The following is a 22397-nucleotide window of genomic DNA, read 5'->3' as shown; positions in this document are numbered from 1 at the left end:
TCAGCCCGGCCATTTTCCTGGCCAGCTGCTCGGGCTGCGGCCGCAGCTGTGCAACCCTCATTCCTTGCCAGGGCTGCGCGGCCCCCTTGGCTGGTTCCGTTACTCCAGAGCTCCATTCGCGTTAGGGAGCTGCAGCTCCGGCACAGCCACGCGCACACGGGGACAAGCCTCTTGCTCCGGCAGGGTCCCCCCGGGAGAGCCCTCGGGCGCGCAGAGTCCATGGGCGGCCCCTTCCCGCACAGTTCCGGGCGAGGGGGTTTCAGACCCGCCGCAGCCCGACGCCCGAGGGCGGAGCTCTGCGGGAGCTTGGCCTCTTCCGAGGGCTCAGGGCCATCCGCAGCCGGCGCGCGAGTCTCCCTCGGCAGCCGCCCTTTGGCTCCGCTTGCAGCTGATGGGAACGGAGTACCGGCAGGAGCGGCCACGGCCGGGCGGTCGGCGGGGAGAAGGCGGGCGGCGGGCTCCCTGGGAGCGCCGGCTTCAGACGGGTCAGCACAGGCCACTGGCAGCAGCCAGGCACGAGAGCCCGACTCCGGGCTGTGCCTGATGGCGTCCCCGCGGCAGAGTCAGCAGCTCCCTGGTCCCAGTCGGCGCCCGTCCAGTGACTTCCCGGTCCCAGTCAGCGCCCGTCCCAGTAACTCCCCGGTCCCAGTCAGCGCCCGTCCCAGTGACTCCCTGGTCCCAGTCAGCGCCCGTCCCAGTAACTCCCTGGTCCCAGTCAGCAACCGTCCCAGTAATTCCCCATTCCCAGTCAGCGCCCGTCCCAGTGACTCCCCGGTCCCAGTCACCACCCGTCCCAGTGACTCCCCAGTCTCAGTCAGCGCCCGTCCCAGTAATTCCCCGGTCCCAGTCCGTACCCATCCGAGTAATTCCCCATTCCCAGTCAGCGCCCATCCCAGTGTCTCCCCAGTCCCAGTCAGCGCCAGTACCAGTAACTCCCCGGTCCCAGTCAGCGCCCGTCCCAGTGACTCCCTGGTCCCAGTCAGCTCCCGTCCCAGTAGTTCCCCATTCCCAGTCAGCGCCCATCCCAGTGACTCCCCGGTCCCAGTCAGCGCCCATCCCAGTAAGTCCCCAATTCCAGTCATCACCTGTCCCAGTATCTCCCCGGTCCCAGTCAGTACCCATCCCAGTAATTCCCTATTCCCAGTCAGCGCCCGTCCCAGTAAGTCCCCAATCTCAGTCAGCACCCGTCCCAGTAGCTCCCCAATCCCAGTCAGCGCCCATCCCAATAATTCCTCATTCCCAGTCAGCGCCCGTCCCAGTGACTACCCGGTCCCAGTCAGCACCCGTCCCAGTGACTCCCCGGTCCCAGTCAGCGCCCGTCCCAGTGACTCCCTGGTCCCAGTCAGCAACCGTCCCAGTAAATCCCCAATCCCAGTCAGCGCCCGTCCCAGTGACTCCCCGGTCCCAGTCAGCGCCCATCCCAGTGACTCCCCGGTCCCAGTCAGCACCCATCCCAGTAGCTCCCCAATCCCAGTCAGCATCCGTCCCAGTAAGTCCCCAATCCCAGTCAGCACCCGTCCCAGTATCTCCCCAATCCCAGTAATTCCCCAGTCCCAGTCAGCACCTGTCCCAGTAACTCCTCAATCCCAGTCAGCGCCCGTCCCAGTAACTCCCCAATCCCAGTCAGCATCCTTTCCAGTAAGTCCCCAATCCCAGTCAGCGCCCGTCCCAGTAAGTCCCCAATCCCAGTCAGCGTCCGTCCCAGTATCTCCCCAGTCCCAGTAACTCCCCAATCCCAGTCAGCGCCCATCCAAGTAACTCCTCAATCCCAGTCAGCACCCGTCCCAGTATCTCTCCAGTCCCAGTAACTCCCCAATCCCAATCAACGCCCGTCCCAGTAACTCCCCAGTCCCAGTCAGCGGCCGTCCCAGTAACTCCCCAATCCCAGTCAGCGCCTGTCCCAAGAAGTCCCCAATCCCAGTCAGTACCCATCCCAGTAACGCCCTGGTCCTAGTCATCGCCCATCCCAATAACTCCCCAGTCCCAGTCAGCGCCCGTCCCAGTATCTCCCCAGTCCCAGTCAGTGCTCATCCCAGTGACTCCCCGGTCCCAGACAGTGCCCGTCCCAGTAAGTCCCCAATCCCAGTCAGCGCCCATCCCAGTAACTCCCCAATCCCAGTCAGCGCCCGTCCCAGTATCTCCCCGGTCCCAGTCAGTGCTCATCCCAGTGACTCCCCGGTCCCAGTCAGTGCTCGTCCCAGTAACTCCCCGGTCCCAGTCAGCGCCCGTCCCAGTAGCTCCCAGTCGGTGCTCTCCTCCTGGCTCACTCTCGTGGCGCCCCCATCGGGTCCCCCGCCCCCGCCCCCGCCCCGGCCTCTGCCCTGCGCTTTGCTCCCCGCAGGTCCATGGGGGCGGCGGGCTCCTCGCGGGTGATGTGTGACAACGTGCCGGGTTTGGTGAGCCGGCAGCGGCGGCTGTGCCAGCGGCATCCCGAGGCCATGCGCTCCATCGGGCTGGGCGTGGCGCAGTGGACGGCGGAGTGTCAGCACCAGTTCCGCCAGCACCGCTGGAACTGCAGCGCTCCGCACCGCGAGCGGAGCCTCTTCGGCCGCGTCCTGCAGCGCAGTGAGTACAGCCCGCGCGGGCATCGCCGCTGGGGGACGCGGGGGAAGCGGGTGGGATCCCGGTGGCGTGGAGGGGTGGGGGACAGAAGGGGAATCCCGGCCCTGGGGGGGGGCAGCAGGGGAGATCCCGGCCCTGGGGAGTAACAGGCGGATCCCGGGCTCGGGGGGGCAGCAGGGGGATCCCGGCCCGGGGGGGCAGCAGGGGGATCCCGGCCCGGGGGGGCAGCAGGGGGATCCCGGCCCGGGGGCAGTGGACTCGCACAAGATCTGCGGGGCTCAGACGATCTCAGTGCAGCCCGTGCAGAGGCCAGAGAAGCCGCGGCAGCAGCTCCGGTGCCTAGGCTTGAGCGGCTCCACGCCGGGCAAGCGGGCGAGTTGCCCTCCGCGCGCTCCGGGGGAGGCGTGGCTGGAGAGCCGCGGCAGCCTGACCCACCTGTGCACCCACTCAAAGGGAGAGAGGCGCCCTCCCCCGCACACCCACTCCTCGGAGCCCAGCAGCCCTTCGGCTGTCCTCTGGCTGATGCTCCGCAGAGGGTGTTGTGATCACCCGGGCCCAGGTCGGGAGGCGGCTCAAAGCGCAGCCGAGCAGCTCTTGTCTCCCGCGGCGGCGATCATCTCACCAGCCCCCTCCCCACGCCTTCATTCATTGCGGTTGTAAATCGCTGGGTGTCCCGGGAGCGCTTCGGAAGGCGTTGACAGCTCTCGGTGCTCCCTAGCTCCGCCTAGAGCTCAGCGGGCCACTTACCATTGTCACCAGCCACTCAGCCTCACGTGCCTTTTGTCTTCGGGAAAGCTGGCCCGGTAACCTTGGTGACGGCTGCTTGGAGTTGCTAGCTACATTTCCCACAGCCCAAAGCCATGGAGTGCATTACGGAGTGTTGTTAAAACTGACCATGTTTGAAACCTGATAGCAGTGCCTGTGATATGTTCCTAGTTTGATTTGTTTAAAACAATAGTTTTTTTAAAAAATCATTGGATCATAAATTTAAAGCCCCCTCCTTTTACAGATAACTCACCAATAATGAAAATGACACTAGATTTCTTTAAGATGTAGTTTGGCACAGCTCCCCAGCTGGTGCTTATTGTCACAATTCAGTTGACTTAGTTGCAGCTTTGCCAGTGTGCATCATCTGGGGATCTGCCCTTTTAAGTTATTTCTTAGAACTATTTTAAGTTTTGTCATAGCTATATCATGTCAGGGGAGAAAATACTGTATTGTTCTATGTCAGGGAAATAATCCAAAACAGCCACTAGGTGAGAAAACTAGCTGTGTCTGTGCATACAATTGTTGGTTTACAAGTAAGATTAAATTTGTGTTGCGATATTACTAAAAAAAAATTTGTTAAACAACAAATACTTCTTTTAAGACAAATCTACCAAAGTATGAAGATATTTGACTTGTAAATCAGTCTCATGTATATACAATTCACTGTCTTAAGAGTACTACACTTTGGCAAAACAAATGTGTGGCATGTACTATGTTAAACTTGCCAGTCCCACTAACTCCCAAGTCCCAGACAGAGCGAGTGCCCTTTTATAAGTGACTCAAATTTAGTTATGAATTTCCCTTAGCGAAACAAATTCTGCTGTTCTGCTGGCTTGGCTATGATGATTAGGGTGTTCATGAGGGTGTGTATGAAAGTCCTTAATCTCATCTGTTGATGATAGGTGACAGCAAATGGAAACTAAAATTAATATCTTGCCTATTTATTAATATTCATTTTAAAATGCCTCCTGGCTGTCTAATTTGTTTAAAAAGTCTTTGTGACTATCAGAAACACACTCATTTCTAAAGAACATTTTGAACAGTGGCTCTTGCAACCCCATCAGCACATAGCTACTGTCCATGTAATATCCTCAGAACCGTACAGGTAGTACATATATTGTGTGGCTCCAGCCCACAATGATAAATAGGTTTAGAACTGCTGCTGTGAGAGTCTTTGGGCAAAGTTTTCATCAACTTCAGAGGAAGTTTTATGTGAGTAAGAAATTCATACCAGGCTGAAAATACTGGGAAGAGTAGTTTTGTTTGTGCTTATTGCTATAGGCAAGAAAAGCAGCTCCTCTGCCACCCTCCTCCGCCAGTAAACCTGCAGAAGCACTGAGTACATAGAAACCCCAACAAATATCAGACACCCCTTTATCCTCCAACAGCTTCGTTATGGGACATCCTGTTTAGAGATGGCAAGGAAACCACTTCAGCATACAGACATGGCTGCTTTACCTGTGCTCTCACATACAGCAGGATCCTACCTTGGGGCATAGTGCCCCAATTTAGGCTGAAGGTACCTCTGGGGTTTTGTAACCACTTAGTGACACTCTTGTCTAACCCAGTCATTGCAGTGGTTAGGCTTAGTCTGTGAGTGCTGTGTGGTGTTGGTGGCTTGTGGTATACAGGAGGTCATATTAAATGAGCTGGGGGAGGAGGGGTTCCTCTGCCCTTAAACTATATGCAAATCTATATCTCTGGTATTTATATCTCTGGTAATAGAAATACATGGTTCATCTCAATGGCTGCCACAATAGCATTCACCCTAATGGATAATGAATAATGTTCATGGTTACTACCTTTCCTGGTTTTCCTGCGACCGTCCCTTATCGCTAGAGAGATGTCTCAGGAAATCTATAATCTTCTGGGACATTAAAAGCCCTGATTTTTAATCAGTCGTGCCCCCTTCTGGCTTCCCCAGACCTTGTGGATATAGAGGGAAGAGCCATGGGCAGCAGTTTCTGCTCAAAGGAAGCTATAGTGGTGAGGCATAGAAAGCTGTGGGGGCAGGACAGCTTGGGGCCAGTGAGCAGGATAAGGGGAGATTGTTACTGGCTGAGGAGGACCTGCTGGGCAGGAGTGAGGTGGATCTAGCCTGTGCTATGTCCTATTTGTGAAGTTTGGTGCCTGGGACAGCCCTGGGAGCTAGTGCCACCCTCTATGGGTGGGATGAGGAGACAGTGCCTTAGGTAGAAAGGAAGGCAGTAGCCCAGGGTGAGGTAAGCGGTGTGCCATGTTGGGGGAGGGCACAAGTGGCAATCATGCATCATATTTTTTGTCAGCTGTGTAATTAGCTGGTTAAAAAGTGAGTTGAATTTATGTAGAGAGGGAGTATGTGGCACCCAGGGCCTTTTATTTGTTACAAGATATGTCTGTGTGTATTATACTTGGTCCTGAATTTTCCAAAAGAAAATAAAGTTTCTGCAAAATTGAATTTTCCCACTGGAAAACTTCATTTTTATTTTTTTTTCCATCAGGAAGATCAAAATGAAAAATTTGAACCTGAGTTGGAATGTTTCATTCTGTTGACCTGACTTGGAACATTTTTTATTTGACTCTGTTCAGCAAAATATTAGATGGCTACTGCGTCTTGGGAGTTGTCATTCTGGTCCCCATTCTTTCCTAAAAGTAGGATTCCCTCAGGGGACTACATCTATCTGAATGCAACATGGGTTGCAATCTGACCAACCTGCATCATGCATCAAGAAAGTCAAAAATTTTGCTGAGCTGCAGGAAAGAATGGGTGTTATCAGGCTCCTGAACAACAGCAACTCCAAAGAAGCAATGCATCACAATGCAAAAATGCAATTTGATGTTCAAATAACTCAAAATCAGTTGGTTTGGGTCAGTTCAACAAACCAAAATGACACATTTCAACTATTGAAAATCAACATTTTCAGAAATGTGACTGTGTTAGAATATGAGTATAAGAAGCCAAGGTAGTTAACGTCATCTTTATCATTACTGTGTGGTCTCAGTAGACAGGACCAAGCCAGGTTCAGCACTGCAATACGATATAGCCTTCCTTTGGATGAGGCTTCCAGATGCTCCTTAAATATAAATTATAAATACTAATAAGTCACGTGCGTAAATCAGTGCTGAAACTTGCTCCCATGAGGGCTTATTCTTGAGGGATGACACAATGCAGAATATTTTGTCTATGCCTATTACAAAGTCATGGTTAGCATTGCGATAGCTAATTTGACTCCAAGGTCAAATTAACATTCATTATCATGAAAAAGACAAGCTCTCAAAGGATAGATTCCTCTTTATTCCTAAGGGCTTAGCCAGAGCATGAAGGTGCACATCTCACCTTCCTGGGATAGCTTTAATGTAGTCTTTAAAGACTGCCCTTTTCAGCGCAAACTTACTTTTCTGAATGTCTCTTTTGCAAATAATCATACTGGTACAACTCCTAATCCTATGTTGGCTACTGTTGTTTGAGTTACATTTCAGAACAGTCATTTGGTAATTGTGTGTTCTCTGGAAAACACAAATTATTGCTTAATGCAAATGTTCATACAATGTATTTCAATTGGATAGCATGGTAGTTTTTTCAAGGGCTGAGGGAAGTGTAATTTAATATAATGTAGTTATGGTTTCTTGATTTTTAATAATAAGACTGGCAGAGCAAACACATTATAATAATTTTCACCCATCTGTTATAACATTGTAACTGAAATGAGCAACCTTTAAATCTGAACTGAGCAAGAGCTCAGTGCCATTTTGCTTTTCCAGTTATTTTTGACCTGAAATGTGCTTTAAAAAGACTCATACTTTTTGATATCACCAATCTGTTTTGTGTTTTCTGACGGGAGACCTCAGTTTTTCTTCAGGTTGTTAATATAGTTATTGTGGCAACAATTAATAAGTAGCAGGTCTACCAACTAATCATAGTTAACTCATTCAATTAATTAAAAATGAATCCTGGTTAAAAATTAATCATAATTAATCGCACTATTAAACAATAGAATACCAATTGAAATATATTAAATATTTTGGATGTTTTTCTACATTTTCAAATATATTGATTTCAGTTACAACACTGAATAAAATGTGGACATTGCTCACTTCATATTAGTTTTATTAGAAATATTTGCACTGTAAAACAATAAAATGAATAGTTTTTTTCTTCAGTTTGCTTCATATATGTACTGTAGCTCAATTTCTTTTTATGCAAGTGCTGCTTATAAATTTATACTTTCGTTATATGGCTGTACTTAAAAACAAAACAATATAAAACCTTGGAGCTTACAAGTCTACTCAGTCCTACTTCTTGTTCATGCTGTTGCTCAGCCAAATGAGAGTAAACACATTGATGGAAAATAATACTGCCTGCTTCTTATTAACAGTGTCACCTGAAAGTGAGACCAGGGGTTTGTATGGCACCTTTTTAGTAGGTGTTGCAAGGTATTTACGTGCCAGACGTGCTAAACATTAATATGTCCCTTCATGCTTTGGCCATCATTCCAGAGGACATGCGTTCATGCTGATAATGCTTGTTAGAAAAAACGTAAGAAAATAATATGTTAATTAAATTTGTAATGGAACACCTTGACAAAGAATTGTATATGTCTCTGGCTCTTTTACCTGGATTCTGCCATATATTTTGTATTTTGATGATCCAGCATGCTGTTCATCTTGAGACCACTTTCACTGCAGTTTTGACAAAACACAAAGAAAATACCAACGTGAGCTTTCCAAAATAGCTACAGCACTCGACCCAATGTTTATGAATCTGAAGTAGCATCCAAAATTGGAGAGGGATGAGGTATGGAGTGTGCTTTCAGATGTCTTAAAAGAGCAGCACTCCAATGCAGAAACTACAGAATCTGAACCACTAAAAAAGATGCTTGTGGCATCTGATGGAGATGATGAAAATGCACGTTGGTCCACTCTGCTATGGATTATTATGAAGCAGAACCTGTCATTAGCATGGATGCATATCCTTCGGAATGATTGTTGAAGCATGAAGAGAAACATGAATCTTTGGCACATCTGACATACGAATAGCTGGTGACAATAGTGTCATGCCTTTTCTCACTTTCAAGTGATATGGTAAACAGAAAGCTGTCAGTATTATGTCTTGCAAATTGTAACCAAACTTGTTTGTCTGAGAGACTGGCTGCACAAGAAGTAGGATTGAGTGGATATGTGGGCTCTATAAAGTTTTATGATATTTTGTTTTTGAATGTAGGGGTGGTGGGTGGTTGAACATAATTCTACATGAGTAAGTTCAACTTTCATGACAAAGAGATTGCACTACAGTACTTTTATTAGGAGAATTGGACAATACAATTTATTTTTTACAATGCAAAGATTTGTAATCAAAATATATATAAAATGAGTACTATCTACTTTCTGTTCTGTGTTATAATTGAAATCAATATATTTGAAAATGTAGAATATATCCAAAATATTTAAATATGAGGTATTCTATTATTATTTAACAGCATGATTAATCACAATTAATTTTTAATTGCTGACAGCCCCAATAAATACACATACTAATAATGAAATACAGCACCCCTCGAAAGCCAGAGTTAATGAAGACCCTAAATAATTTTATATCTGCCAATAGAGCATGGCTGTGAATTATGAGTTATTACTTGTTATTAAAATAATTTTATGTAGCTGTTGCATTGGGATATGTACCTTTCTCCTTAAGAGAGGGCATAGTCTGTGGTTTAATGAAGTATCTTATCAGAAAATAAGCAGAACTGTATGAGTACTTGACATGTGGAAGTGCAATTAAAATGCTAAACCATACTCACCTTAATCACATAAATAGTCCCATTGACTTCAGTGGTTCTTATTCACATGAATAAATTGAACAAGTTTGCGGTGTAGATAAAGAAGCTTCTTTTCTTGCAGTACAACCAGAGGTCCACTAAATCCACCAAAACAGGTGGAATAAAAGAGCATGTGTCTCGCTCTATTGACCTAGGAAAATATATTAATAAATACTAGTAACAAACTTGTAATGATCCCAATCCAAGACTTCTGTCAATGAGCTTTTATTGGGTGTGGAGTTGGGGAGGGACACAGCCAAACTCAGGCCACAGGTAAGTATCTAGTGAAATTACATCAGGTGTGAATTCAACCCAGTTTTTCTTTGATACACTGTAAATTCCAGTGTAAATGGTCTTAACCATTACACTTATCTGGAACTGAATATCTCAGTGATAGTAAGACCAGTCTTCTTGTTTCAGGTAGCCGGGAGTCTGCCTTTGTGTATGCCATCTCCTCAGCTGGAGTTGTATTTGCTGTCACAAGGGCATGTAGTCAAGGAGAATTAAAATCATGCTCCTGCGATCCTAAGAAGAAAGGGTCAGCCAAGGACAACAAGGGCCAGTTTGACTGGGGTGGTTGTAGTGATAATATTGATTATGGTGTCAAATTTGCCAGCGCATTTGTAGATGCCAAAGAGAGGATGGAAAAAGATGCCAGAGCACTAATGAACCTTCACAACAATAGAGCTGGAAGGAAGGTGGGTGACACTTTCAACTTATTGCATCTTCTTGTCTCTAAAGGACCTAAAATTCCTTGCTCAGTTTTAAAAAATTGAGACGTATCACTCTGGGGACATTGGCCTTTGAAATTCATCAACACATCTCAACAATGCCTTAGGGGTTATTTTCACTCTGTGCAGAGGGCTAGTGTGAGATCTGCTGAACTACTTAAATACTCTTTTAAGACCTCAATCCTCTAAAAATTTACATGGCAAAATCAATTAAATTACTCATGTTGGGAGGTTACAGTAGATGGTCTGCTGTTCCCTACAGGTCTTAAATTGTATGAGTGGTCCAATCCAAGCATGAAGATAGCCATGTGCCCATCTGTGTTAAGCACTTTTCATACGTCTTTGCAGCATCAGAGTAAATGAGAGTTTAATTGGCACCTAGATATGGCACAGGTGAATTCAGTACTGAGTGGCTGAAGAAGGGAAACCTTAAAATACACTTGATGATTGGTTTAGCTGCCAAAGAGCAAATCTTTCTCTCCCACAATGAACTAAAACAGTACAATGTACAGCCATATGGAGACAATAAACATGTAAACAGAAATGATCAGAGAGGGATGAAGTATGCCTACCTCTCTCATCTAAAAGCATATATATTAAACAAAAGTTGAATATGATCCAATGTTCCCTATAATCCTTTCCATCTTTGTGTGGAATAATTTTATGTGCACCGAGGCATGTGTAAATGTGCACAATTAGTAGAAACAAAACAAAACAAAACAAAACAAAAATGCTGCCTGTGGTTGCTCTGCTAATCAGTTGCACAGCATTCAAATCTCTCATGAGCAGCTGCACAGGGAATGCTGGTATGAGCCTGGTGACTAAAGTGTATTGCTTAATTATTTATAGAATATAAAAAAATCCATTATACGCGCAGCATCTGAAAAAATGTTTCATAGTCCCCCTTGGAATCTGTACTTCTTTCACTGGCGAGAAGATTTACTTGTTAAAAATGAAGAATATTGATGACTGTTGAAAAATGTGTTGTTCTTTGGAGTGCACGTTACATAGAAAGTATATATTTCATATTTTGTATGTTTGTTTTCAAAATCCTTCCTCTACAAGAAATAATGTGTTGTCTTTTATATCTGATTGTTTTCCTCTAACAGCCTGTCTGCCCCTAGTTCAAATGGTTGCATCCCACATGCTGTTTAGCCAGAAGAGGTTGTCCAATTCAATGACATGACAGAATAGCCAGTCAAAGAGGGCTATCTGAATTGTCTTTAAGGGGTTGACTGTAAGGGGCTTTTGTATCTGAGACAGCTCATGATTTTATATGGGTAAAAGCTCATTGGCTGGGAGTATCTGCTATCCATGCAATGTTTTAGGATTTTTGTAAATGCTAAAAAATAACCCCACAAACACTAATAATCTAGAAAGTACTGCCATCTCTAGTAAGTGAATAGGTTGGTGGCGTAAGATCAATGAAGAAAATTCAGCAAATGCTGCTAGTATAAACTAGCTAGGGAACCACAGAGTTATAAAGCAAATTCTTTTCGACCATGTATCCTGAATTTTAAAAAGGGCTTCCCATTTTGTACTCACAACTGAGTAGGTTAAATTTAGTTAGAACTTGGTGTCCTTCAGATGTCTTATCCAAGTGTGGCATCAGATCTGGCAGTTGCAGGTCAAGACAATATAAATTGTATCCACACTACAGTTATTTTTCATCTGCAAAAGAGGAGGTCTTGTGGATCTTTTCAGAAGTAGGCCCTTACATTTTTGCAAATTGAAACATCCCATATGCATCAAACGAAGGGCTATGTTGTGTATTGTTATTGGAGCATCACTTAAGGAAAAATCCTCCTGTATCTTAATTGGTGGCTTCTGATGACTGTGTTCTTCAGTTCAGATGGTACTTAAACATGCACTGAACTCTGAGTGCTGAGTAGTCTCCTTCATTTCTATTCACATGCTTAAAGTTAGATATGTACTTAAATTTCTTGTTGAATGAGGGCTGCATTTTATTACTAAGTTCATCAGTCCAGATAGGGCTGTAAGAATGTCAGTGACTGGTTTGAATCAGAGTGATCTAATGAGATTGTTTACTAGTCACAGAATAAAACCAGAGCTGCTCATCTATTACACTAGATAGGTAACATATTGTGGCTTCTTTAGAAAGCTGTTGTTTGGAAAAGACCACGCCGGTCTACTCCAGCTCCATGAGTATGTTTTTTCCCCTGCAATACAAACTCTAAAGTGCACACATTTCATGAATCCTGAGAATAGACTTTGAGATGTGTAACTGTCACAGATCAAAGATCTATGTGCTATGACTTATCATATAATCAGTTAATTAGCCCATCATTTGTTCAGTGCCTGGCCTGAAGCTGAGGCTGCTTTAATACTATCTAATCATATATGAATGTCAAATATGAATGCCTGAAGTGCAAGGCAATAAAATTCTTATAATCCTTTCTAAAAACTGTAAAAATAGGAGTTCTACAAATATTTTACTTTCAAATGTCAAGTAAATAAAAATGACTTCTCACATAGGTGCCCTAGTTTGATGACGTAGCACAGTTTGTACTGTTTATGTAAAATAAAATAATTAGGTAAATAGGTTAATTTCTAAGCCACATTTAAGAATCTCTCTGTAGATCTGGACAAGCGCTCAAATACCATTGTTAGATTGAGATGAGAAACATGGCAAATTACTGTAAACACATTTATTTTGGATTTTGACCTGTTTTTCATTGAAAATGAGATGAAAAAATTGTGGAAAGTGTGAATTTCACAATGTTTTGATCCATGTTGAGCTCAATGAAGGAGCTCTTCGAAATGGGCGACCTCAGATAGAGAGATCCACTATGGTGTCACTTCAAGTGGAATGGCAACACAGTAAAACATATCACATTTTCCAGGGTCCAGATTCTGCCTTCACTTAAGCAAAGTCATTCCCATAATTTCTGTCCCGAATATCAATGCATTCGACCTGGTAAGGAGGGAAATGATTTCTCAGTTGTGTTGTCAGCAACTGAAAGCAGAGGGGAGGGGAATCACCAATCCTGAAGGTTCTTGATAAAGTTGACTAAACTAAGCAGACTGGCTTGACCTTGTGAGGATGACTCTGTGCTGCCAGTGGGTGTCACCACAGACCATGGTTACAAGAGCCATTATACAAAGGAGGCTGCAGGATCAATGGAAGGGGAGAAAGACCTTCATTAAAATAGTAACAGAGAGGAAGCCGTGCTATACACTATCAAAACAAAAAGCAGTCAAGTAGCACTTTAAAGACTAGCAAAATAGTTTATTAGGCGAGCTTTCGTGGGAATGTAGTCTGTTTCACCTGTGTATGTTTCACTGGCTTTTTTGGCAGGCTGTGAAGCGGTTTTTGAAACAGGAGTGCAAATGTCATGGTGTGAGTGGATCATGTACACTGAGAACCTGCTGGCTGGCCATGGCAGACTTTAGGAAAACAGGAGATTACCTGTGGAGGAAATACAATGGAGCGATTCAGGTGGTCATGAATCAAGATGGCACTGGTTTCACTGTAGCAAACAAGAGATTTAAGAAGCCCACCAACAATGATCTGGTATACTTTGAGAGCTCACCAGACTACTGTATCAGAGACAGGGATGTAGGTAAGCTTGGATCACCATACATATCTATCTGGTTTGACTTCAGACTTTTATTCTTTAAAGATTCAAAAAATGACCAATGTTAGATTTACATATATTTTCCTCACTCTTTCCATCACACGGTATTACTTAAAGTCAGAAGGACAACTCAGCACATGCATGAGAGATTATTCATCTTCTCCATGAGTAAAATCCTGGCCTTCTCTAAACTTAAGAGAACCAATTGTACCAATATTAGGGTGACCAAATTGCCCTATGTCGAATATGGGACGCTTGGTAAAATTATACATATTCAAGTCAGTTCAGTGGCAGTCAATCAGAATTATGCCATCCAGACATTCAAATTCGTATCTGTTTGACTGTACCCCTGTACTCCCATGTAGCTAGAGTCTTATTATTTACCTTCTTATCCCTAGACTTTACATGGGGAGAGGTGACACGTGTACTCCTGTGTACCTCTTTCACATAGGAAGGGGAGTGACTGACCAGTCTGATCCATCCCTCCCTGCCCAGTGCTCTCCATCCTACATGCCTGGTTGGGCCCCTGGGAAGGACCTACCTGTCCTGGTACCTAGTGCTGCATCTTTTTGAGGCCACCAGCCTTGTACTCTCACTCCCACCATCAGCCACTGGACCTCCCTACTCACTGTTGGTGGGTGGGCAGCTGGAAAAGGATCCCACCAGCATCAGGACCTACCAATACTTATGGGAGGGGAGACAGTAGGGACATCTGCAGATAAGCTTAAATACAGGGCTATCCCTTTAAAAATGGGACATCTGGTCACTTTCACCAATATTGTACATACTTTGGATGGGAAAGGGGGATTGTAGCAATAAGAACAGTAGTTCCTAAGTAGCTTTACAATGTAATAATCATATAGTCCCCTAAACTGAACTTACACTAGGATTCAGTCAATCAGATGAGACTACATGATTCACTAATGCTATTATAGTCTCAAGAATGGAACAGGGTCTACAGTTAGGTGTATTAACTTTTCCCTCCTAAGTGCTCTCTATGTCAGTGGTTCTGAAGCATTTTGGGTGCTGTTTCCAGGTATTACACACCTTCTCATATTCAACTGCATTCTAATCTGCAGGAGAGTTGGCTTCAAAACCCACAGTGATAGTCACCAGGTTGCAGGGTATGGAGCAGTTCCAGTTCCGCTATGGCTCAGAGATTGTACAGCTGAACAGGAGCCAGTCTGGGAGCCACGGTGTAGCACAGAATCTCTTCCCTGAGACAGGGCAGGGAAGTGTAGAATATACCAATGCAAGTCTGAAGTGTCAGTGCATTCTACACTGACCTTCCCTGCCCAAGGGAGGGAGATTATTAGCTTCTGTGTTTCTTTGTTAAGTTTGCAGATGACACAAAACTAGGAGGAGAGGTAGATACGTTGGAAGGTAGAGAGAGAATCAGAGGGACCTGGATAAATTGGAGGACTGGGCCAAAAGAAATCTGATGCGGTTCAATAAGGAGAAGTGTAGAGTCCTGCACCTGGGGCGGAAGAATCCCAAACATTGTTACAGGCTGGGGACCGACTGGCTCAGCAGCAGTACGATGGAAAGGGATCTAGGGGTTATGGTGGATAAAAGGCTGGATATGAGTAAGCAGTGTGCCCTTCTAGCCAAGAAAGCTAACAGCATACTCGGGTGCATTAGGAAGAGCATTTCGAGCAGATCTAGAGAAGCAATTATTCCTCTTTATTCGGCACTGGTGAGGCCACATCTGGAATATTGTGTCCAGTTTTGGGCCCCCCAGTATAAAAAGGATGTGGATTTGCTGGAGCAGGTTCAGCGAAGGGCAACAAAAATGCTTAAGGGTCTGGAGCACAAGACCTATGAGGATAGGCTGAGGGATTTGGGCTTGTTTAGTTTACAGAAGAGAAGACTTAGGGGTGATTTAATAGCAGCCTTCAACTTCCTGAAGGGGAGCTCTAAAAAGGAGGGTGAGAAACTGTTCTCAGTGGTGTCAGATGGCAGAACAAGAAGTAATGGTCAGAAGTTGAAGAGGGAAAGGTGTAGGTTAGATATTAGGAAAAACTACTTCACCAGGTGGGTGGTGAAGCATTGGAATGCGTTGCCTAGAGAGATGGTGGATTCTCCATCCCTTGAGGTTTTTAAGTCCCGGCTGGACAAGGTCCTGGTGGGGATGACTTAGTGGGGGTTGATCCTGCTTGAAGCAGGGGTCTGGACTAGATGACCTCCTGAGGTCCCTTCCAGCCCTATGATTCTGTGATTCTGTGATTCTGTTTGTCCTACTCCAGAGAACATGCTAGGAATTAGAGCACTAAGGCAGTACAAAGACTGAACTAGAATAAGAGACCTGGAGAAAAATGAACTCAAAACTGTTTATATTACAGCTATGCTTGCAGGTGTTAAGAAGGTGAGAGCTCCAAATCTAATAGACATTAGTCTTTGCCCATTAAAAATATCTTTAACTCCTGTTTATTTGTTTCTATACTGAGTGCGAGCAACATGCTTATTGCTGCCTTGAAATCAAAGGAAGACAGACAACTCAGCCTTATGTGAGTGAAACCCAAATCAAGCAGTGCTAGTGTGTTTTCATCTGTTATTTGTGCATGTACTTAGGAAAAAGTTTCAGTAAAATCATTGCATTCTGTGGAGTTTTGCCAGAATAATGGGCAGCAAAATCAGAGTGATAATGAATGATTAACTTGTCCTATTATAACCAGCTTTCGAGTATGTTGGGTATTGTTAGGGTGACCAACCATCCTGTGTGTGGTGGGACGGTCCCATATTTGGGATGCCAAAAAGGCGTCCCTACTTATTTTTAGAAAGGGACAAATTGTCCCATATTCAGGTCCTGAGGGGCTGGAGGTGGGGGGTGGGAGCACCCACAGCTGCCACTTCCCCAGGGCTCCGGGCTAGGAGCTCCCATGTCCGCCGCTTTCCGGGGCTCCAGGTGGGGAGCACCTGCATCTGCCACTTCCCAAGGGCTGGGGGGTAGGGGGCAGGGAGCGCCAGCTCGCCGGGGCTTGGTGCAGCCAGGAGCAGCCACCCCTTCCCGCCTCCCATATCTCCCTGTCCTGTATTTGGGACGGGGAGGTATGGTCACCTTAGGTATTGTACAGGAACAGTAGCACCACAGTAGTTAATGGTGAGGCCAACTTACCTATTTAACAGTCAGTTTTTCTACATGTTCTAAAATCCAGAGGCTTGTTCGGGTTGTTTCAAAATTGCTATGCCTCCTGGGGAGCTGGGGTAGTGTTCCATACCTGAGATCACTTGAGCAAGGTTTTCTTGAGATACCCACCTAAAAATTCAAGTGACCTCAAACTTCTATAGGTATCGTAAAGTGTGGGCAGATCAGAGGCTCAAACTAGAGCTCAGATCCTCCCCAAATAGATCTCACCCATGCAAGAATGAACTCAACTCATGTCTGGCACCCACTGCTGCTTTGGGGAAGCAACATTCTAAAAGTCTTGCAGGGTAAAAGTTGGCTTCCCACATGGCTCATGCCAAAGTGATAAGCCGGATAAAGCTAGATGTGAATGTGCAGCAGGAATATGGCTCTGTTCTGAGCCAGAGTATTTGCAGCTTGATGACAGGGTATGTGGGTTTTTCAAAGTGATGTGAAATGGCCAATGGACAGTCCCAAATGCTGCGAGTTTTGAGTCCTGCCCTTGGCAGCTTTCTGAGTATTGAAATGATTAGTGTAGACAGCATCTCCACCACTAGATGGTGCAATATTTTTGACGTGACTGCAGGGCTGTTAGCAAGAAGCTTGATGTTACGCATATGGGCTGGAGCTGGTACTTTTTGTAGCTGAGCAATCTCTGTGACTCTATAAGCAAATATTTCTCTATGTGTCTTGTGTACTTTAGCTGCTCTCTGTCTGCATTCTTCAAACTCAGGTTTTAATTTAGCAGTACTGCCAAGGACAATTGCATTAATGTAATAAAGGAAAGGTGAAAGACTCCAGTAAGTAGCAGCATTAGGGCAATGTAATCACTGCATGCTCCTCATCCATTCCTGAAATAGTGGGACCAAGTATGATCAAACAAAAACAAGTAGCTGGAATTCTCAACAATGCCCACATATTTAAAGAGATGGCTGAGCACCAGGGAACACATTTTACAGGAGACAGTCCTGCCATAGGGACTGGAAACCAAAACAAACAAACAACTCCAAAATCAAATAAACAACTACCAACAGCCCAAAAACTTGCCTTGCCCTTTTCAGCATATGAACCACAGAGATCCTTAGACTTCTTAAAACTAGAAAGTAAAGAGTTAATGTACACCTTAATGTACACCCCAGCTCACCCCTGCACCTTTAATTCTCCCAGTCTTCTTTGAGTGATGTCCTTCACTACAGACACAGTAGCACTTAGTCTTCCAGAAGCTATGGAGCACTGTAGGGAGGGGTTACAGCACATGAATATATGAGAAGAAACTGTCAGACTGCAGCCTCACTAAGGCAAAAGTTGCATTTGGGGCAGTAGTGGTGAACGTCAGTTAGCTATACTTGGCTGTACTCAACCACGTTACACCTTCTGCACAAAACCCTGTCAAGATTCCACGTTACAACTCTGGACCTTCATACTAAGGACTCTCTCTCTACAAAATCACCTGCTCTTACCTGTGCCCTGAAATGACATGCATGGTACCAGACTGCTACAAATTCCCATGGCAAGAATAGACTATTGTGCACCTCTGTTTGCACATCCCACATAACTCAGCTCAGAAACATGGAAACCCTTGAACCCTTTGGGTTCAGATGTGTCTCTCCTTGTGGACAAATTGGGAAAATACAGTTCTGTGAGGCACATCTCATAAACTGGTACAGTACTTCATCCTTTCTCATGTCTGTGCCTCATAGGAAAATCCCAGGCCAAAACATACTCACAGTCTCTTACAGTACTTACGGGGCTCTTGCTAGCAGCAGAGGCAGAGGTAAGGTTGCAGGATGGTGCTGCTGTATACTTTCACTCTGTATTTCCTGGTTTTCAGTGTATGTGCATTCACCATTCTGAAAGGGTGTGAGGCAGTGCCATATTAACAAGGGTAGTAGTCACTAAAGTGGTAGTGAAAAAAAGGGAAGGCTGCAAAAGGGAGGCAAATGGAAACACAAAAAGATTTGCCTTACCATGACATCTGTTCAGCTGAGATAATTAGCAGGTTGTGAGAAACAGGTTGTGACCTGTCCATGGGTAGCAGCTATGTTAGTGTAGGGAAGTGCAGGTCACCTCTTCTGGACATCCCTGCATATTTATGACCCAAGTTTTGTCCCACATACACACACTGGAGAACAGCTGCACATCACACATCAAGTGAAATGGAAATTTTGCTGTTAACTTTAATGGGACATTCACCCAGTATGTGTAAAATACATAGCTTTTCTGATCAAAGGATTGTGTGTAGGCCTTTTGGATATTACTTAGTATTTTTTACAGGTCCCCTACATGCCCATCATGACACCTGATTGTGAATAATGGTGTCAAGTCTGATATCTTTATCTGGATACATTCATGGCCTGGGCATGTTGTAGCACTCTACAGAGACGGATTCCATAGCCTGGAGTAGCAGACACAACATTCTCTTTGGAGACTGCTTCTTTCTTCATAAGTTTTGTGACAAATTTTTCCCTAAACCAATTTTTCCCTAAAAGAGAAGCCTTTCCCCAAACATCTGTAACTGAAAATGCTGCTTTACAGACACTTTTAGGAAGAGCAATGCATTCTCTCAGGCCTGTTATCTCAGAAGGATTGGGCATTTTTCTCTGCAGTGTATTATTTTCACTGCTCTGACTCTGTCAGTTCTATTCTGACACTGTAAAGTCTGACAAGTGCTTTTATTCCTCTCAAGATAACACTTTAAATGAAGGATTTCATGATGTTCTAGGAGCCTGAGAAAGTACTTGTTAGACAGAGTACATTTTTTGGCAACCAGTAATAAATCTTTAATATAATAAGGCTGTGGCTATACTCATGCAGAAAATCTGTGGCTGAGACGCAATTTTAGTCTGTGGCTGAGATGCATACCTAAAATGTACTTTTCAGCTGTTGACTTTGGTGGATGTCTTCATGGCATCCATCACCATTCCTTAATCCTCACAATTTGCAAGGAGTTTTGTGGTTGACGTTGGCCAGTCATCCCCAGAAGAGCAAACCTGACCAGTTGGTCTTCCTCGGTAAATGTAGATGTAAGCTAAGAGACAATGTAGTTCAGCTAGGTGAGATTCTATATGCTTATGCTAATGATACAAAAAAGTCCAATCAACAAAACAAAAATGGATCCAACTTTGATAAAGATGATAGAAGCACCGTGTACATAGAAACTGTGATTTAAAAATATCAGAGCAAGTTCTAGGTGAGAGAAGTTTCAAAAAATCTTGTATTCTAAATGCGTGTTTACTTTTAATTGCTTACTTAAAGATTTGGAAATAGGAGAAAAATTGTTTCCATCAACAGAATTCCCTTTACTGTAGTCCCTACAAATAACCCCGGGAAGACAAGAAAAAGGGATAGATGTATGCATCATACAGGTAGCACTATTAAGAGTTGTGGGTATTTTGAAGATACAATTGCATATTATCACTAGACATGACAGTTGCAACTCTCGAAGAGCAAACTTGATAGCTCTGGAGAAGCTTTTCACAAGTTACCATATAATCTTGTCTTACAGGAGCTCAGTCATGTTCCATATATATTATGTTCTGTGGTAACATGAAGGAAAAATAGAAAATAGTCTAGTCTATGAAGATTCCTATACTGCCCTCATCACTGTAATATTTTTGTCTCTGTAAGCAGTGCACTAAGTGACATAACTAATGTCTATCATACATGGTTCGTTCTCTTTCTCATCACTCCTGCAGAGACAAGTGTGTGCATTGTAGTATTTTGTTTTGATGGAGTTTAGTTTTTATATTTTTGAAAATGTGCAAACTGTTTTATGTTTACATTAGCAAAGTCAGGTCAAAAAGTGTACTGGGCTCTTGTTGTGGAAGTTGATGATGTTTGTGATGGTCCTTAGTTTGTGGGAGAGTTTCTTGCACACATTTAGAAAGGACTGTGTACTTGTGATGTGGTGCAGTTAAGACTGCTGCATAGTAAGTTGGCGACAAAATGGAAACCCTTTCTGTGACAATTGTCATGTTTTTGAAAATTTTCCACCCCAAATCAGGAAAAAAATCAAAATTACGCTGGCTTTTTTTCCCCCCCAGAATGATATTTCAGAAAAATTCCTTTACGGGTTTCTGAAAATTGAATTTTGGTAAAGTTTCAAAATTTGGAGAAATTCAATTTTTTGCAAGAACTGCAGAGAATATTTTTTTGGCATAGTGGCTGCCCTCCTGGAAGTCTTTTCTCTATTTCTCTTTCTTCTGGCAGGCAGCAAATTAAACTGCCAAGAGTCTTCCAGATGGGATGCTGGAAGGTGGGCTTCTTTGATGTCTGTATACAAATGCTGGCAGAATGAGTGGGAAGTCATGGTAGGTGACATAATGGGAGCAATTCCATGAGTGGAGTCCCAACATTGAGGGATATAGCTTGTTCCAAAAGGATAAATGTGGGGGAAAGGAAGGAGGCGTTGCACTGCACGTCGAGAATGAGAGGAAGTGAGAAGACTAACAGATTTATTGGAGCGTAAGCTTTCATAGGTGCACCTGATGAAGTGGGTCTTTGCCCGCAAAAGCTTATGCTCCAAAATACCTGTTAGTCTATAAGATGCCATAGGACTTCTTGTTGTTTTTGAAGATACAGACTAACTTTGCTACCTCCTGATATTTCTTGTCTTATGTTAGTGAAGGAGTAAATAACATGTCCTTATTCTATTTTTCCACATCATTTATGATTTTCTAGACCTTTAACATATTCACCACCCATTAGTTATTTCTTCTCCAAGCTGAAAAGTCCCTCATATGGAAGCCATTTCTTATGCCTAAAATTTCTGTTCCCCTACTCTGTTCCTTTTTCAAATCCAATATATATTTATGGAGATGGCTTGACCAGATCTTCATGTTGTTTTCAACATGTGGGCATGTCATGACTTTATATAGAGGCAAAATATTTTCTATCTTTATTATTTATTCCTTTCCTAATGATTGCCAATATTCTGTTAACTTTTTAGATTACCACTGCACATTGAGCAAATGTTTCAGGGAACTGTCCACAAAGATTCGATCATCTCGATTTGAGTGGTAACAGCCAGTGCTTTATAGACTAACAGATATTTTGGAGCATAAGCTTTCATGGGCAAAGACCTGCTTCATCAGATCTTTGCTCATGAAAGCGTATGCTCCAAAATACCTGTTAGTCTATAAGATGCCACAGGACTTCTTGTTGTTTTTGAAGATACAGACTAACTCAGCTGCCTCTCTGATACTAGCCAGTGCTTTATTTGTTAAAAAAGAGGAGCCGGTACTCAGCTAGCTCCTCGCCCCACCAACACAATACTGCAGTAATATTTGCAAACTCATGGATGACAGTGTTACCCCAAAATGTAGGCTTTGAGATGTCACGACAATAAACTGCCCGTTGTTTCCTTACATGGGTGGTTGGTGAAGCTGCTTCTTAGGGAGCCCAGCTTGTGGCTCCACCCATACTCTACCTCTGCTCTGCCCACGTCCAGCCCCTCCCCACCATTTCTTTCTGTTCTCTTCTCCCTTCCCCCTCCCCCACTCACTCCGTCCAGCCAAATCCCCAAACCCAAATTTGGCAAATGAAACACTGAAATGAAAAAAACCACTCTTCTAAAATTTCTTTCTAAAGCAAACAGTGTATGTTTTCCACGGCCTACAGATTTTGAAGATTGAACATGAAAATGGTACCTAATTAAAAGCATTAAATTTGGGAATAAATATGTCAGTCACAGGTTTTTTGATATACCCTAAAGTTTGTCAAAGACTTACTTGCAAAAACTTTGTAGTAAGGGCAAATCAGCTGTCCTGCTCAATACAATATTAAATATTTTAGAAACATGATACAGCTCTTCTCTGTT

The 22397-nt window shown here is 44.1% G+C and overlaps 1 protein-coding gene across 1 annotated transcript in view; it reads left to right on the top strand.

Moving 5' to 3' along the window:
* Positions 1-22397, top strand: part of WNT2 (Wnt family member 2) — a 43873-nt gene that overhangs the window by 927 nt on the left and 20549 nt on the right. The window contains exons 2-4 of the mRNA XM_074984098.1: positions 2342-2565; positions 9546-9823; positions 13176-13440. Coding sequence (XP_074840199.1) covers positions 2342-2565; positions 9546-9823; positions 13176-13440 — 767 coding nt within the window. The remainder of the gene's footprint in view (positions 1-2341; positions 2566-9545; positions 9824-13175; positions 13441-22397) is intronic.

This window comes from Carettochelys insculpta, chromosome 1 (genome assembly GCF_033958435.1).
Source record: "Carettochelys insculpta isolate YL-2023 chromosome 1, ASM3395843v1, whole genome shotgun sequence".
Classification (NCBI taxonomy): Eukaryota; Metazoa; Chordata; order Testudines; family Carettochelyidae; genus Carettochelys; species Carettochelys insculpta.
Note: the sequence above shows the minus strand (reverse complement) of the source record. Positions and strands in the feature narration are given on the sequence as shown.